General features: G+C 34.7%; 1 protein-coding gene, 1 long non-coding RNA gene and 1 pseudogene across 4 annotated transcripts in view; 1 reads left to right on the plus strand and 2 right to left on the minus strand.

Moving 5' to 3' along the window:
- Positions 1-1,694: 1,694 nt before the first annotated feature.
- Positions 1,695-4,173, minus strand: LOC118612923. The gene is made up of 2 exons (XR_004955283.1): positions 2,935-4,173; positions 1,695-1,803 (listed from the first exon to the last, which is right to left on the minus strand). It is a non-coding gene; the product is annotated as an uncharacterized LOC118612923 (long non-coding RNA).
- A 3,687-nt stretch (positions 4,174-7,860) lies between these two features.
- On the plus strand, positions 7,861-7,979 carry LOC118613048 (annotated as a pseudogene).
- A 1,918-nt stretch (positions 7,980-9,897) lies between these two features.
- SNX7 (sorting nexin 7) overlaps positions 9,898-16,053 on the minus strand; it is a 70,629-nt gene continuing 64,473 nt past the window's right edge. For all 3 annotated transcript variants that reach the window (XM_016127551.2, XM_036235156.1, XM_016127552.2), the window contains exon 9: positions 9,898-10,300. In XM_016127551.2, the coding sequence (XP_015983037.2) occupies positions 10,223-10,300 (78 nt within the window). In that variant the 3' untranslated portion in view covers positions 9,898-10,222. The remainder of the gene's footprint in view (positions 10,301-16,053) is intronic.

Genomic DNA, 16,053 nt, shown 5'->3' on the forward strand with positions numbered 1-16,053 from the left:
AGAAACCTCAATTGACATTCAATAAATAGATTAGTACATTTATGCTGGATTTACAAAGTATTTGTAGCACTTTTTGTCATCAAAATGTCAGTGAGCATTAGTACCGATAGGCCTGCTTAAAACCTTCCTAATGGCAAAAATTGAGAATTTTCCTTAGAATATAATTTTGTGGAGACTTTGACAAAGATTAGCGTGGAAAAACAGCACAGGTTCTTTGAAATCTTGTAGGTTAAAATGGCATTGACAATTGCCCCTTCACTACTCCAGTTTCTCTCCTAGCTCTGCATGTTTTGGTTGAGAAAGAAAGAATACAGGCTGAACTGAGCATTAGAAAGGAAATGACATGGGCTAAGATGGAGCCTGGGGTAAGGGTAAACTACAATTGAAATGCAATGTCTCACAGACACTTAATTTTAAAGTTAGAAAACATGTTCCCTAATTTCGCAGATATTCTAAGTAAAGCCACTTCACAGGAAGATAGGATAAAAGCCCCACCAAAGCAGATCTATTGTTAATTCTCGGTCTTCTCTAGTAGATCATCACCAAATTTGTTGACACTCATTTCCTTCTTTTGCTGCCCAACAGGAATTCTAAAAGTGACAGACACTGGCTGTGGCCGACAGCAGTGCCTCTTCTTCGCTCCTCATCATGAGGCTGACACTCTCTCCTTTTTCCGAGCGACTTCGCTGGGAGAACTCCTCTGCTCTCCACCACTGTAGATCCAATGCTCAGGGAAAAGCTAAGAGCCTTGCGCTTACTTACTAAAAACAAACAAAATCCTGAAGGCGGTTTAGGGTCACGATTCAGAGCAGACTTAGGTGTGAATCACACTGATGGCTGTGCAAGATTGTACCAGCTATCTTCACTTCTCGGAGCCCCACTTTCCTTACCTGAAAAAATGTAATAATTGTTTTGGTCTCATTATTTCAAATAAAGACTAATCACATGTCAAGTGCTTGACATTGCATCTGTCAAAAAATATCTTTTGCTACTATATAACCAAATGGGAGTGTCCATCCCATTTTTTTTTTTTTAAACCTGGAGGACCATTGTGATCTGGTAGCCCGTTATTGTATTTGATATTCACAATGGAAATAATATTTTTGTAGTTCACACACTCATTAGGGCAACCAAGCTTTCACTCATCAAATGTGAAGTATCGTAAACACGTCATATCAGAAGCAATACTACTTTGTGACTCAAGTTCTCTTTCAGATTTATCTGGGGCCACAGGCTTCTCGAAGGTTGTGGGCTCAGAAATCCAGCAACCATGGTGCTTCAGAGCCAGTGTGCAGGAGGTAGCAGTGGCCCGTAAGTATCTGGTATTGCTGAGACGGCTTTCTCTACCTCTTCGACCCTCTTTACAGCCATCCCTCATCCCCCATGTTTTGTTTTGTTTTGTTTTGTTTCCTTCAAACAAGCTGGATTCAAAGGACTGGGAGCCATGTGCCCCATTAATAACAGCTCTTGAATGTTTGATGGAGACGTTGAAACAGGGAGGACAAGCTGGTAAGAGAAGAGTTCGAGAATGATTGAATCAATTCAATTTTAAGTGTCTTTTTGCTCCTTGTACTAGAACCGGAGAAATGTATTTTGAAATAGTATAGAAATACATTATTTTCTGCTTATTTATTTCTAAAGATCTTTTGATGAATGAATTATTAAGTTAATGAATGAACATCAGGAAGATGGAAGAGTTTTAGTCTTTTATGTAAGATTCATTTGGACGTGCTGTGGAATAAATGGCTCTCGGTCTTCTAAAAGTGTGTTCTTCCTGCACAGTGTGCCTCTTTCACTGCTGTGCTGCATGTGACACAAAACACAATTAGTCTTTCAATTGGGCTCCGCATTTTCTGATCTTCTAACAACTGGGTGTCACATATCTCAATGTATAACCACCCACTCACAACAAGATTATACATTAGACTCTTTGTTATCTACTTTTATGAAAGATTTCTGAAAGCTAAAAAGAATAAATTAACTGCACCAAGTCTGCGATAAAGTTTCTTTTTCTATCTGATTGTTAATAATATTTCCACGATTGTACAGTTAACCCCATCAAGGAGAAGCCCATTTATATTACTCTAAGAAGAGGTCACTGAATGTTGCATAACACACACTTGTCTCTTGGGGCTATATATCCGTATTTACTCTAAACTAAATATTATAATAGTGTCTGAGAGCAAGCTGTAAAATAGAGTCAATCTCTCTGAATATAATGTAAGCACAAATCCAGAATGCAAAATCATATATAACATTTTCACTTAAATTTCTCATATTTTAATGATCTCCCACGTAAGTTCCTCTCTAAGTGGCATTTCAGGTTAACATTCCTTTGTCCATACTTTGTAGAAATATGTAGACTGGCGAATGCTTATAATCAAAGATGATGTCTATCTTTTTCACCATTAACTTCACCACTGATGAGAGTGGCTGGTATAAATACATACTCGAAAGATACTTATATTGGATAAAACTACAAAAATTAGAAACTGAAATATGAAGATTAATGCATATTTTAAATAAGAATAATAGCTATAATATTTAGAGTAGTTTTGACATTCCAGGCTACTTCATGTACATTATATATTCATGAAGTCATAAATACATAAAAATGTGCTTTCATGATGATTTTAAGGATAAGCGGATTTTAAAGCATCTTTTACCTCTGTCATTTAACATAATTAGTGCAGAAAGTCAGAGGACGCATCGGTTTTGTGCAGTATCCGACCACTTATTGGGCCATGACCTCTCCACATACTATCACAGCGGTTTCATAGGGCACCTCTCTGCTTACTCATCTTACCTCCCACTAACAAGCCCTCTAAAATATGAGTGAGGATATGTCCCTTCTCTGCTCAGAACTCTCCAATAATATGACTTTTGTCTAAGAATAAAATCGGAAGTGCAAAAAAAAAAAAGTGCAGTGCTTACCTTGGCCTACAGAGCCGCCACCGTCATCACCCACGTCCTCTGCGGGCACATCCCAGCACTCCTCACTGAACAGCCACGACTGTTTTTGAAGAACGATGCAGCCTCTGGAATAAAGAAAAAATAAATTTCCGTTGTTTAAGCTATCTTATCTGTGACATTTTGTTATGGGAGCCCTAGCGAACTGACATAACATTTTTACATGAAAAAGAAAACCATGCTGACACTCAGAATACTTAGTAAATATGCCCAAGGTCACACAGATAATAAATGACTGATTTAGGGAGTGGCCCCATAGTATAGTGGTTAGCATGTCTGCTTTACACGCAGAAGGTCCTAGGTTTGCGCCCCAGATGGAGCCATGAACCAAACCCCAGGGATGCCAGGCCCCAAGAGCACCTGGCTCTGGGTGCGCCTGGCCCCCGGCTCACAAAGCGAGCGTGTGGGAGGAGGAGGAGACGCCCTGCCTTCAGAGATCCAGTTTTTAAAAAGGGAAGCTGCAACATCCATACAGGGGTAGAAGTGGAGGAGAAGTAGAATTAACGAGGAGAAAAAAAATAAAACAAATGACTGATTTAAATCCAGATCTTAACCTCAGAGCCCTCACTCTTAAACATTAGTTAAGAGAGTACCTGGTTCTCTTACCTGCATAACTAGGTGTTAAGTATTCCTGAGGTTTTGAACATACGCACATACTAGGTAGTCAATAATTAATAACTGGTGATAAATTTGTTGATCTGTCTCTTGAGGGATTGTCAAACAAATTAATACTAGGTTTACCAGGCCTTCAAGGGAAATAAATCCTCCAAGTTTAAAGGGGGAAAAATATGGACATTTACTTCTTGAGTGACATAAATATGTGAGAATACTTTCGAGAAATTTTTTACTTTATGGGGCAGGTTTTGAAAACTTCCACTGACTTAGCAGCCCAAGCTGGCCCTGGAGCTGAGAATGAGGTCTACCTGGTGGCAACGAGGTGAGAAGCTGGCACAAAACACGCTGGGTCTCAACCATCGCAGCAGCAGGTGGTGAGTGGGCGCCTCACCTCAGGTCAGGGCGACTCGACACATTTTTATCCCTCTGAAGAGAGGGTTCTGTTTAGAAGATTTGGGAAATGTTTTATCAGCTTAGTAATGGTTGGGCTGTAATTTACTCAAAATGGATAAAAAGCAGTTAAAGAAGAGGAGTGTCTTCACGTAGCATGTAAATGTAAAAAGTTATCAATACCAAGTGGGAAGGAGAGAAAATTCATATTAGAAAAAACAAATTAGGCATAATCCCTCCCTAAATTATTATATGTAATATATAATATATAATATATATGTATATATAAATCTATTTATAAATCCCAGATACTGGAGACCTTTAATTTTTAATTAAGCTTCTCCCTCCCTGCCTCATGCATACAAGATAATAAGTAAAAATTGCTTTAAAAATTATTTTAAAATATTAATGTTTTTAATTAAATTTTATAAAAGAATCAAGTTTCTCTATTTTAAAAGCATTTTCTTTGGATGAGTATTTTACACTGAGCTCGTGCTGACGAACAAGAACCAGGTGCCAAAGCGGAGTGCTCTGGAACGGAGCCAGAGAACCATTAAGTGAAGAAACTTCCCACTCTTTCCCACCACCAGCCGGTCACTCACCGAAGTAACTAAGGAAGGCGGCGTTCAGTGCATACTGTGTGCGGTAAAGGCAGCAAGACGCTATATTAGGCAAAAAGTAATGGAAAAGAAGGAGATTCATTTAAAACGATATTTGCCTAAGGAGATGGGAGAAGAGATGAACAGCTCTCGTCTTGACTCTGTTTTCAAATAACTAAGACCAGGGCCCACCACATAATTTTTGGACCCAGTGCAAAATAAAAATGTTCAAGAATTATAGACTTCCAAGATAGTGACAGCAGAGCATTAAACAAGACTCTTCTAGCACAGGATCCTATATGACCACACAGGTCACATGCTGTGAGTCTCGTCCTAAGTGAGACTCTGGCTCACAATTTCTTTGTAAACTTCGGAACTAAGTTAGCTTATCTCCATAATCCCTTACAGGTTTTAGGATTCTGTGATATGATTATAAAATACTTTATGCTTACTAGATGAAAAAATTATAGAGCAGAATTCTGTGAACTTTTTTTTTCTGAAAGAAATTACTTACCAAAAAATTTTGTAGCCTTGCCTTGGAAGAGAAAAATACTGACCCCCTAAATGGAATTCTTAACAATTTTCATCACATATTTCTAAAGGAACACTCAACTAATTTCACTTCTTAGAAAGAATCAGCATAAGACCTTTACGAAAAAAAGAAAAAAGAAAATGCAGCTATTATGTAATTTCGATCTTAAAGTTTAGAAGTGGGTAATTATAGTTCTTTGGCTTTCATTTTCCATTTAAGCCCTTTAAAGTTCACTGAAAAAATGTAAATTATGCCATCAAGCCATCTTGAGCTCTTCAGGTTTTTGTGATATAATAACTAAACAAGAAAGTTTTTCCTCCAAAAAAATATTGATTTTAGTACAATTTTCCCTTTCTTGAAATGTTAGAATCTGAATTCTTTAAGGTAGGAGGTATTCCAATATGACAAAAATACATAGGAACATGAAATACCAAGATAAAGAATGAGTGTAAGAAAGGAAGAAAATAAAGGGGGAAAGAGGAAGGTGGGAAGGAGAAAAGGTGAGTTTCTGTGATGTTACCATAAGGAATATATATTTTATAATAAAGAATTTCCAAAAGTAAAATTAAATGACCACAACGATATTTTAGAAAAAATAAATAATGGGGACGGACCCGTTATTTGTCAGCCCTCCAAGAGTGGCTCCGGGCGAAGCGTGAAGTCTGGGATCAGGCTTGCTGACATCTCATGATACTCAGTCTTTTGGTCTGTGATTCACTGCAGCAGACTCACAATGACGAGAAATGGATTTTTATACTGTCCATCTGACTCCATCTGACTCAAGGCAGATGCTGCTAGTTATCCCCACATACCTAGCTTTTCCTTTTTCTTAGTAATGGAACTGATTTTAATTGGTGGAAGCCATGTATACAAATAAATATAAAATTATCCAGGCTCCCTCGAAGCTAGGTATAATATGTGATTGGCTATTGAGTTTTGGTAAATTATGGCCATTGAGTTTAGACAAAACTACTTATTCTGATTAGCGCTGATTTTCCAATTGTCAACAGGGTAAACAGGTCTATTTCCTATGTGTTGGCTCTGAAGCAATTCGCTTTATTTTCCCTGAAACTCTGTCCTTCCTTACCTTTCAAAACTAAATTGTTTTTTTCCCCTAACAGTTTAGTAACTCCTTTCAAATCTCTATTGCCACTGTTTTAGTTAAAATCTCAGTAATATCTAATCTACGCTACTGCAGCAAATTCTTAATTACCGTCCCAGCCTCCAATCTAAATTTAACTTTTAGTTTGTTATGCACAGAATCACCATATTTTCTTTAATTGCTTTGAGCTAGCACAAAATATGAGAATATGAGGTAGAGAACCGAGGTGATTATTATTACCATGACTGTGTTATTCCCAGGATGATTAGACAAGAGATGTCCGGAACAGTGGGACATACATAATAAATAAACCTTTAAACCCATGCATATGTATTAATTAATTTTTGACAAAGGGACCAAGAATATGTAATGGTAAAAGGATATACTCTTCAATAAAAGTATCGAGAACACTAGATAGCCACATGCAAAAGAATGAAACTGGATCCCTTTCTCATACCATATAACAAAATCAACTTAAAATGGATTAAAGACTTGAAGGTAAGACCTGAAACACTAAACTCCTAGAAGGAAACATAGGGGGTAAGTTCCTTCACAAAATGATTTTTTTGGGATCTGACACCATAGCAGAAATAAACAAGTGGGATTATATCAAACTAAAAAGTTTCTGCACAGCAAAGGAAACCATCAACAAAACGAAAAGGCAATCCATGGACTAAAAAACCTTATCTTGGGACCTCTTTCTTCTCATTCACTATACTCTAGACACCTGACATCCTCCACTTCTTCCTGTACAGCAAAGGTCGAGATTTTCCCTACCTCAGGACCTTTCCACGTGTTATTTCACTCAGCCCCAATCTTTTCCCCTTTGCCTGTTTGGTTGTTTTATTACCTGGGTCCTCAACTGTCCTTCCATGTTTACTCAATTTACAATAGATGTTCCATGTTATTCTGTTAGTGGTCTCACTGCACCGTAGCACTTGTCAGAAGTTATAATTATGCATTGTTATGGGTAACTATGTCCCCTCAAAGAAGATATGCTGAAGTCCTAAACCCCAGTACCTCAGAATGTGCCCTTATTTTAAAATAGGGTCTTTATAGAGGTAATCAAGTTCAAATGATGTCATCAGGGTAGGCCTTAATCCATTAACATAGTGTCCTTGTGAAGAGAGACTATTTGGACACAGAGACAGGCACTCATTGAAGGAAGATGATGTGAATACACACAGGGAGAAGAGAGCCATGTTACTGGAGTGGTGCATTACAATTCATAGAACACCAAGGACTGCCAGAAGATAAAAGAGACTAGCGTCCTTCCCTAGAGCCATTAAGGAGAGGATGGTCCTGTTGACACCTTGATTCCAGGCTTCTAGTCTCTTGAACTGAAAGACAGTAAATTTCTGTTGTTTTAAGCCACCTCATTTTGGGTACTTTATTATGGCAGCCCTGAGACTAATGCATGCACTAATTGAGATTTATTTATTATTTATGTATGATGTTTGTCTCCTCATAAAACTTTTGGGGTACTGAGGGCAGGTTATATTTATTTTACTTGTTATTATAGTTTACAGTAGCACAGATGATGGTCTCGGGCACCTATTAGTGGTGTTATATTTGTGGAATTAGTGAATTACCAAATGAGTAGATGCATGGATGGTGATATTTGAATGCAGAGAGTTTCAAAAGATTTTTGAGTCTATGGCCATGCCACCCTGAACAAGCCTGATCCTGTCTGATCTTGGAAGCTAAGCAGGATCGGGCCTGGTTAGTACTTGGATGGGAGACCACCTAGGAAGACCAGATGCTGTAGGTGTCAAAATTAAGAAAGATAAAGGATTATAAACTGAAAAGGTCCTTGTAATCTGTGAGGTCAACCAAGGGATGCCTCGCCTAAAAAAAAAAAAAGATTTTTGAATTTCAGATTGTTCAGATAAACTGCTTAAAAGCAATAATTTAATCTTAAAATCAGTAATCATAATACTTCATGTAGGGACAGAAAATCTTTTATGCATAATTATCAAATGCCTCATTTAACTAGCTCTGATTACGTATTTAAATTGCATGTTCTGGGATGATTTCCCTCAAAATGAGAAAGCATTGTTCTTCTGATCTTACCAAAAGATTACCCTGTCATACTTTAGAATAAAAAATACAATCTCTTCAATATCCATGATTTACATTAAGAGAAATATAAACAGGAACTATGGAAGTTCAATTTTTTTGCCCTTTTGAACTTATGTAATTATGGCCTTAAAGAGTTACACTAGCTAAAGTGATGATAAACACACATACATAGCTGCCCCATTTGAAAAGATCTCATTGCTCAATAACCTTATGAACACAAACATGAATACATTTCAAATCTGGGGGAATGGTAATACATGAAAAGAAGAGAGGACCATAAACAACAATAAGAATGCAGTTGGGTTCCTACTCCAGTGATTTCTAATTCATGTCTTTCTACTAATTACTACATATATTCACACACCACATATGCATACACACACTCATGTACATAAATATGAACTCAGCTACGTATCTATATCTACATTCACATATATGCATCATATTCTGAATCTTTCTTAATATTGTATACCTTAGTCACCATCATGCCCATTAGCTTATTTTCTCTCAGGATATCCTGAATCTGTGGATGGTCTGGAAATTTCGAGTATGGGGTGGGTAACGAAGCTGATGCAGAATTTAATACCTTTTTTTTTTTTAATCAAAGTAAGTAGTCAAAGTCAGCTGTGTATAATTTGTCCTTATACTTCCCAGCAATGTAGATCTGGCAGACTAATTTCCCCTTTCCACAGATGGGAAATTGGGGCCTATAATACTTAAGTAACAAGCTCAGAATTTTAAATGCTAAAATGTCTTTTCTTTTTACAGTATGCTCAGAATTTAATTCTACCTCTAATGACTTTAAGAGTTTATCCAAAGCCATCATTAAATGCACAGGAACATTATTTCTATATTTATAAACTAGATGTCAGATTTGGGGTGCCAGAGAATTTGTTTCTGGACAACTTTCATTTCTCTCTGAGGTTAGGCTGTTCTTTGTTCCCATTGCTATAACCCTACATCTGGTTTTCAAATAGAAATTAGCAGTTTCTTTCCTACTTTCCAAAAATTAGCAAATATTAAATAACGGACACATTCAGTTTTTAAATATAGCCATAAAATGAATTTATGATCAATATTACTAGAACATAAACCTCAAGAATGAAGTGAGTATAGTCTTTTATTTTACTATAGATCACAAACACCTATAATTGTGCCTTACGAATAGCAGACTTTAATAAATAAATGAGAGAATAAATTTGATAAACTGCATACATTAAAAAGTAAAAGCTAGATCTGAGTTGTGAAGACCACATAAAAAAATACCAAAAACAATTTACTAGCAGGAATATGATTGTTTAGGGATTTCTAACTAATAATTCAAATAATAAGTTAAATCTACCTTGGTGACTTTTAAAAAAAAATTGTGGAAAGCAATTATGTAATTTTAACAAACTTTCAAACAGTTATCATTAATGTTTAATAATATTAAATCATTTTTATATTACTTCAAGTTTCTAATGTCAAAGTGAACAGTATTTCAGAGAAAATAATCCTGAAATAAAGGTGAATGCATAATATACTTATGAATATATGTTGAATTCATATTAGAATTTGCTTCAGAGGTTGGAGCTACTAGTAGAAAAAAAACACACCACAGCCAGTCATTTCATATTAAACTTTTTATTAAAACTGAATCTTACAATATATTTTAAATGGCATGTTCCACGGACAAATATTTAAGAAAAAAAATTCTATATGTAATTATTGGCATACAAATTTAAGAACATAATTAAAGCTAAGCTTAATATTTATATATATGTATATCCCAATTCATATCAATGATCTGGAATACCTGAGTTTCAAGTTGTTGGTTTTCCAGATAGTGTAAAACATTTTCATCCACTTTATAAAGGATACAGCTCATCCAAAAAGAATAACTTTGGTTAATAGATACTATCTCCCAAAGATCACACAGAAGTCCTTATGGGATTAAGGTTTATCTTCAGAGGTTTCTTCTGAGTGGAGGTCAGTCTGTGACATAAGGAAGGATTCCCAGGTAGCAAGGCACTGAGTAATAGAAACACAACACAAGGAGATCAGCAGTAGTTCAGTGTCAGTGTTAACAGGATAAACAGACTCTTATATATCGGTTCCTATAGCAACCTGTCCTCCTCTGTCCTCCAATCGGTTTGCCAGGATCCTTGCCCTTTTCTATATATCTTAATTCTTAATGAGGAAAACTATTGCTCAATTAGGAGAAAACATATAGAAGTTTAAAAGATTAGTTTGCTGAAATAATCCACTGTCAGGAGAGAAAACAGCTCTGAGTTATGCTGGAAAAGAAGGACCATTTGGATCTGAGGAGACAGATGTTCAGCATCTAGACAGGAGTGGTGGTATAACCATGCCTAACTCAGACCTGAATCTCATTACATCAAGTTTAAGTATGCACAAATTGATTAATCTCTACTATAGTTTCTTCAGCTATAAATTAAGTTAATTATAGTGCTTACCACTAAAGCACTTGTGAAAATTAAATTTACATGATAAATGTCTATAAAGAATGCCTGGCACAAAGTAAGTGCTCAGAAAATTAGTAAATATTATTGTATGATGGTCTCTTAGGATTAGGTGGTGAGATTGAACCATTGATGTGTCACAGGAAATGAAAAAGAATCAGAAGGGACTGTAGATGATGGGGACACACAAGATTAATGTGGCCTACATCATGATTTTGCCTATGTCTGATTCTCCTAATAGCCTAGTCTCAGTTATCTGTATGAAGTTTATCTACAGAATAATTTTAATACTTTATATATTATATAAAAAGGAAGAAAGATAAGGATGACAGTATCTCTCATCCAAAATAATGTAAGTGAGAAGACAGGAGAGCAACGTTTTTAAAATAGTGAAAGAAAAAATACTGTCAACCTGGAATTCTATGCCCAGCAAACATATCTCTCAAAAACCCAAAGATGGAATGAAGATATTTTTAGACTTTCAAAAGCTACATAATTTATCATCAATAGACCAAACTAAATGTTTATTTATTTATTTTTTTAAAAAGGTCTATCTAGCAGAAAAAAAATGAGACCAGATAGCAAGACGGATCCATACAAAGGAATAAAGAGAACTAGATGTGGTAACTATATAAATACATACATATTTTTTATCACTTAAATTTATTTAAAATATAATTAACTACTTAATTAATCATAGTAATAAGATCTTATGAAGCTTATAATAAGTAAAATACATAACAAAAAGAGCAAAGACCAGAAAGAAATGGGAGAATTATAGGTTCTTTAATGACAGATAAAGCAATATAATATTACTTGAAGGAAGACTATGAGTTATATACAATAAACCTGAAAGTAACCACTAAAATATCAAAATAAAGGGTTATATCTAATACACCAATAAAAGATCTATAATGAAATAATTAATTTTCCATTAATTCAAAAGAAGACATAACAAGAAAAATGGGATCAAAGAACAGATAGAATAAATAAAATGCAAACAACAATAGACTCAAACCTAACCATATAAATAATCAATTTAAATGTCAATAACCTAAATACTCCAGTAAAAGACACAGACGTTCTATTATATAAAAAACAAGATTTACTTATATTCTATTTATAAGAAATACACTTTAAATATACAGACACAAATACATCAAAATTAAAAGGATGAAATATATACTATACGTTTTTGCATACATATATAATATATATATATGCACGCATATACACCACATAACATGTCAGAAGAAAGCTGGAATGGGCTAAAGTCGATTTCAGAGCAAAGATTTTTATCTGAAATAAAGGTCATTTCATAATGATAAAAGAATCGATTTATCTGGAAGATATAATTTAAAATGTTTACACGCATAAGAGAGTTAAAAATATATGAAACAGAAACTGACAGAAATGCAAGGAGAAAAACAAATCACATCTAAAACAGAATTTGATACATGTCTCTCCTAAACAATTGATAGAACATGTGGACATCAGCAATAGCACAGAAGATTTGAACTCTACTCTCAGTCAAGTTGGCCTAACCGATATTTACAGGACAAAGGAGAATACACATTTTTTATGTGCATATAAAAATTTTATCAAAATAGACTATATTTCAGGCTATACAAGAAATCTCAATAAATTTAAAAAGAGTCAAGTCATATGAAGTTTATTCTCTGAATATAATGGAATTAAATTAGAAATTGGTAATAAAAATATATTTGAAAAATCCTCAAATATTTGAAATGTAAATGAGACACTTATAAATAACACTGTGTCAAAGAAGAAATCAAAAGAGAATTTAGAAGTATTCTGAACTGAATGAAAACAAAATAAATAAAACATATAAAAAATTTTGAAATGCCACTAAGACAGGACATAGAGAAAAATTTATACTACTAAATGTCTGCATTGAAAAAGAAAGGTCTTAAATAAATGACTTCAATTTACATCTTAATAACTAAAATGCAAAACAAAACAAGAAAAACCAAATTAAACTCAAAGCAGAAAAGAAAAGCCCAGAAAAGATCAGAGAATGCAAGAGAAAAGAGAAAAACAATACAGAAAATCCTATAAAACAAAATGTTGAACTTTTAAGAGGATTAATAAAATCGATAAACTTTTAGCTGGACTGATCATAAAAGAGAGATGACACAATTTACCAACTGTTAGAAATTAAAGGGTGACATCACTTCGAATTCTACTGAAGGAAAAAAATAAAATATTATGATAAACTTGATACATCTGACAACTTAAAAGAACCAATTCTCTGAATAACAAAAACTACTAACGCTCACTGCAGAAAATAACAGAAAACCCAAATGAATTTGAATTTGTTGTTAAATATCTTCCCACAAAGAAAACTCAAGACCCAATTGGCTTTACTAGTGAATTCTATCAAACACTGAAGGAAGAAATCATATTAATTTTCCACAAATTATTTCAGAAAATTGAAGACATAGAAATGCTTCCAACTTACCAAAGCTAAAGACAATGCAAGAGAAGAAAACTACAAACCGATACTCCTCATAAACACAGATGGAAAAATTCTAAACGAAATTTTGGCAAATCATATCCAGCAATTTATAAAAAGGATAATACATCACGACCAAATGGAGCTTATTCCAAAAATGTAAGACTGGATTAACATTCAAATATCAATCAATATAATTGACTGCATTAAGTGTAATATCATTTCAATAGATAGAGGAAAGGCATTTGTCAAATTATAATGTGATTCCTGATTTAAAAAACATTCTCAGCAAGGTAGGAATAGAAAGGAATTTCTACAATCTGAGGAAGAACATCTACAAAAAACTTACAGTTAAACTCATATGCAGAAAGGCATTAAATATTAGCAGTTATTAGTCTTATATTTCTTTTCAATGACAAGGGGGGAAAAGAAATTAAAACCAAGCTTTATAGATACTCAAAAATCTCCATCAAATTTTGAATATAAAAGAGAAGGAAACGCAAAAATATCTAAATGCAAATAACTTTTAAATATCCATGCACGGGGTTTATAAAATAAAGAAAACTATTAACTGAGACTGAAGAGCTAACAGGAGAACCACCACTTCCCCTGGGAACCTCATTTCTATTAGGGTTCCCTGGCCCCCTCTGCAAATCCACACACGATCTACTCCCCAGTAACCCTGCGGGGGCCCAAAGCAATTATGCTTTCAGGAGCTATCATATCTTTTTGATAACTCTGTCAAACTATCATTTATATAAATTTCTGAATGTTAAGGTAAAATTCAAAATAAAATTCTGAGCAGTCTCTTCTATTTAGAATTCCCGTCCAATAAGTAATCCAAACTTCACCGAAGATGGCATAGTCCTCATGTGAGAAGCTTCTGTCATAGTCATAATCTGCTTTAACGATCCTAGTTTAATAAATGTCTAAGAAAGATATTCAGTAGACATTCATGCTGATTACTGTTGTGAATTCACCTTTCCATCTCTAAAGGCAATCCTAAAAGGGATGGTGAAACAGCAAAAGGAATAAATTAGCTACTTAACTATCTCCTTACCATCTACCATACTGAAGGCAGAAAACAATTTATGTATTTTGAAATACAGATTATGGAACATTAGCATAGAAAAACAGAAATAACATGGCAAATACTATATGTAGATATGAATATTTGGTCAGGCATTATAATGGTTGCTTTGTTACTTATTACCTCTTTTTAAATCTCCCAATGACTGTTATGAATCTTATGTTATGGATAAAGAAGCTGACGCTCAAATGGTTAAGTACATTTGTAACAGTACAAATCTGGTAAGTGGTATAGCCGGCATTCATTCATCAACAAATGGAGCATAACCAATCTCCTGAACGACCACTGAGTCATCAGGAGGAGGTACCTTTCTTTTGCATAGTGGAAGAAGGACAGTCTTGGAAGAAGCACAAGGAAGGACATGACTGCACAGACACTGGGCTGGTCAAATTTTAGGAAATGCTAGTTTTTAAGTTGATTCCCTACATGCCTCTTAGAAATTCTTTATATTTCCAGGAGCACGTATACCCTTTGAAGATGACTGAGTTAATACATGCCAGGTGTACAGAAAGTATTCAGTAAATGCAGATGACTATAGAGAAGGAACATATTGAACTACTGACACAGATATGCTAGTCATCATAAAAACCGATTTACCTCCTGGCTTGTGCTGTTCGCTAAACTTAAGTTTTGCATAAAAGCCTGATCCTCACCTAGGCTGTTGACCAAACAGGTTTCTAGGACTCCAAAGCTGAGGATTTGACCCTAAGCTGTGTAGTTCTTGATATGACCAGATCTCTCTGGGAATTTTGATAAATTTACTAACAAAATATTACCTGCCCTTCCTGCCATTAATATTAATCTGTTACCTGATATGTTACACATTTATCTAGTTAATATACATAAATTTATTTAAAATAATAAATAAAATATAATTTCTAACACTCTTTAAGTCTCTTTACTCTTTCTTCCTTTTTTTTTTTTTTTGAGGATGAAAAAACTAAGTAAAAACTCAAGGAATGGAATGTATATACCACATAGTTAAACAATTTAGTTCAATATCTACTGTGTCTAGGATTGTGATAATTGGAGGATATAAAGAATCATCAAAACAACAAAAACTTTCAAAACCTAGTGTGAGACTTGCTTATAATTATAAATTATATTTTTTAAAACAGTATTTCTGTTATTTGGTTTCCCATTGCTTTCTGTCATGGAATAGTGGCAAGCTAAAATCTTTCAAAATTAGAGTAACAACTGGAAGCAATCGCTGTCGACTTGACCTTTCATAGTATCCATCGGCTCATTCTTGTTTTAGATTCTTGTGTTATCATCAGAGAATCAACAATAAGAATTCCAGTTTTAGTTGAATAATGTGTCATAATTTTCCATACAGATTATTTTATCTGCTACGATATTTTGTAGCAAAATATTGCAGAGTTCAGTACCCCTTTCCAGTGCCCTGTTCTCACTGCAGTGGAGCCAGGCCAGTAAATAAGCTGTGCATGCTACCGAGTGGGATGCTGGGTGACCAGAAAGCAAGTTTATCACAGATCCTCATTAATTAAGAAGCATGCACCTTCTCCCCAGGTAAGGGAGCCAAAGGCCAAAACCTGGAGCTTCTCTTTGAAGAGCAGGACTGAGAAACAATGCTGAGCCAGGGCTGCGGGAAACGGAAACGGACTCAACAGGTAAACAAAAGCCCTTTGTTCCTACACACGTTTAAAAACTTCTCAAGTACACAGACAGAATATTTAGAAAATAAATTTTAATTCCAAAATTTCTTTTGAAAGGA

Source organism: Rousettus aegyptiacus, unplaced genomic scaffold (assembly GCF_014176215.1).
Source record: "Rousettus aegyptiacus isolate mRouAeg1 unplaced genomic scaffold, mRouAeg1.p scaffold_m13_p_17, whole genome shotgun sequence".
Lineage (NCBI taxonomy): Eukaryota > Metazoa > Chordata > Mammalia > Chiroptera > Pteropodidae > Rousettus > Rousettus aegyptiacus.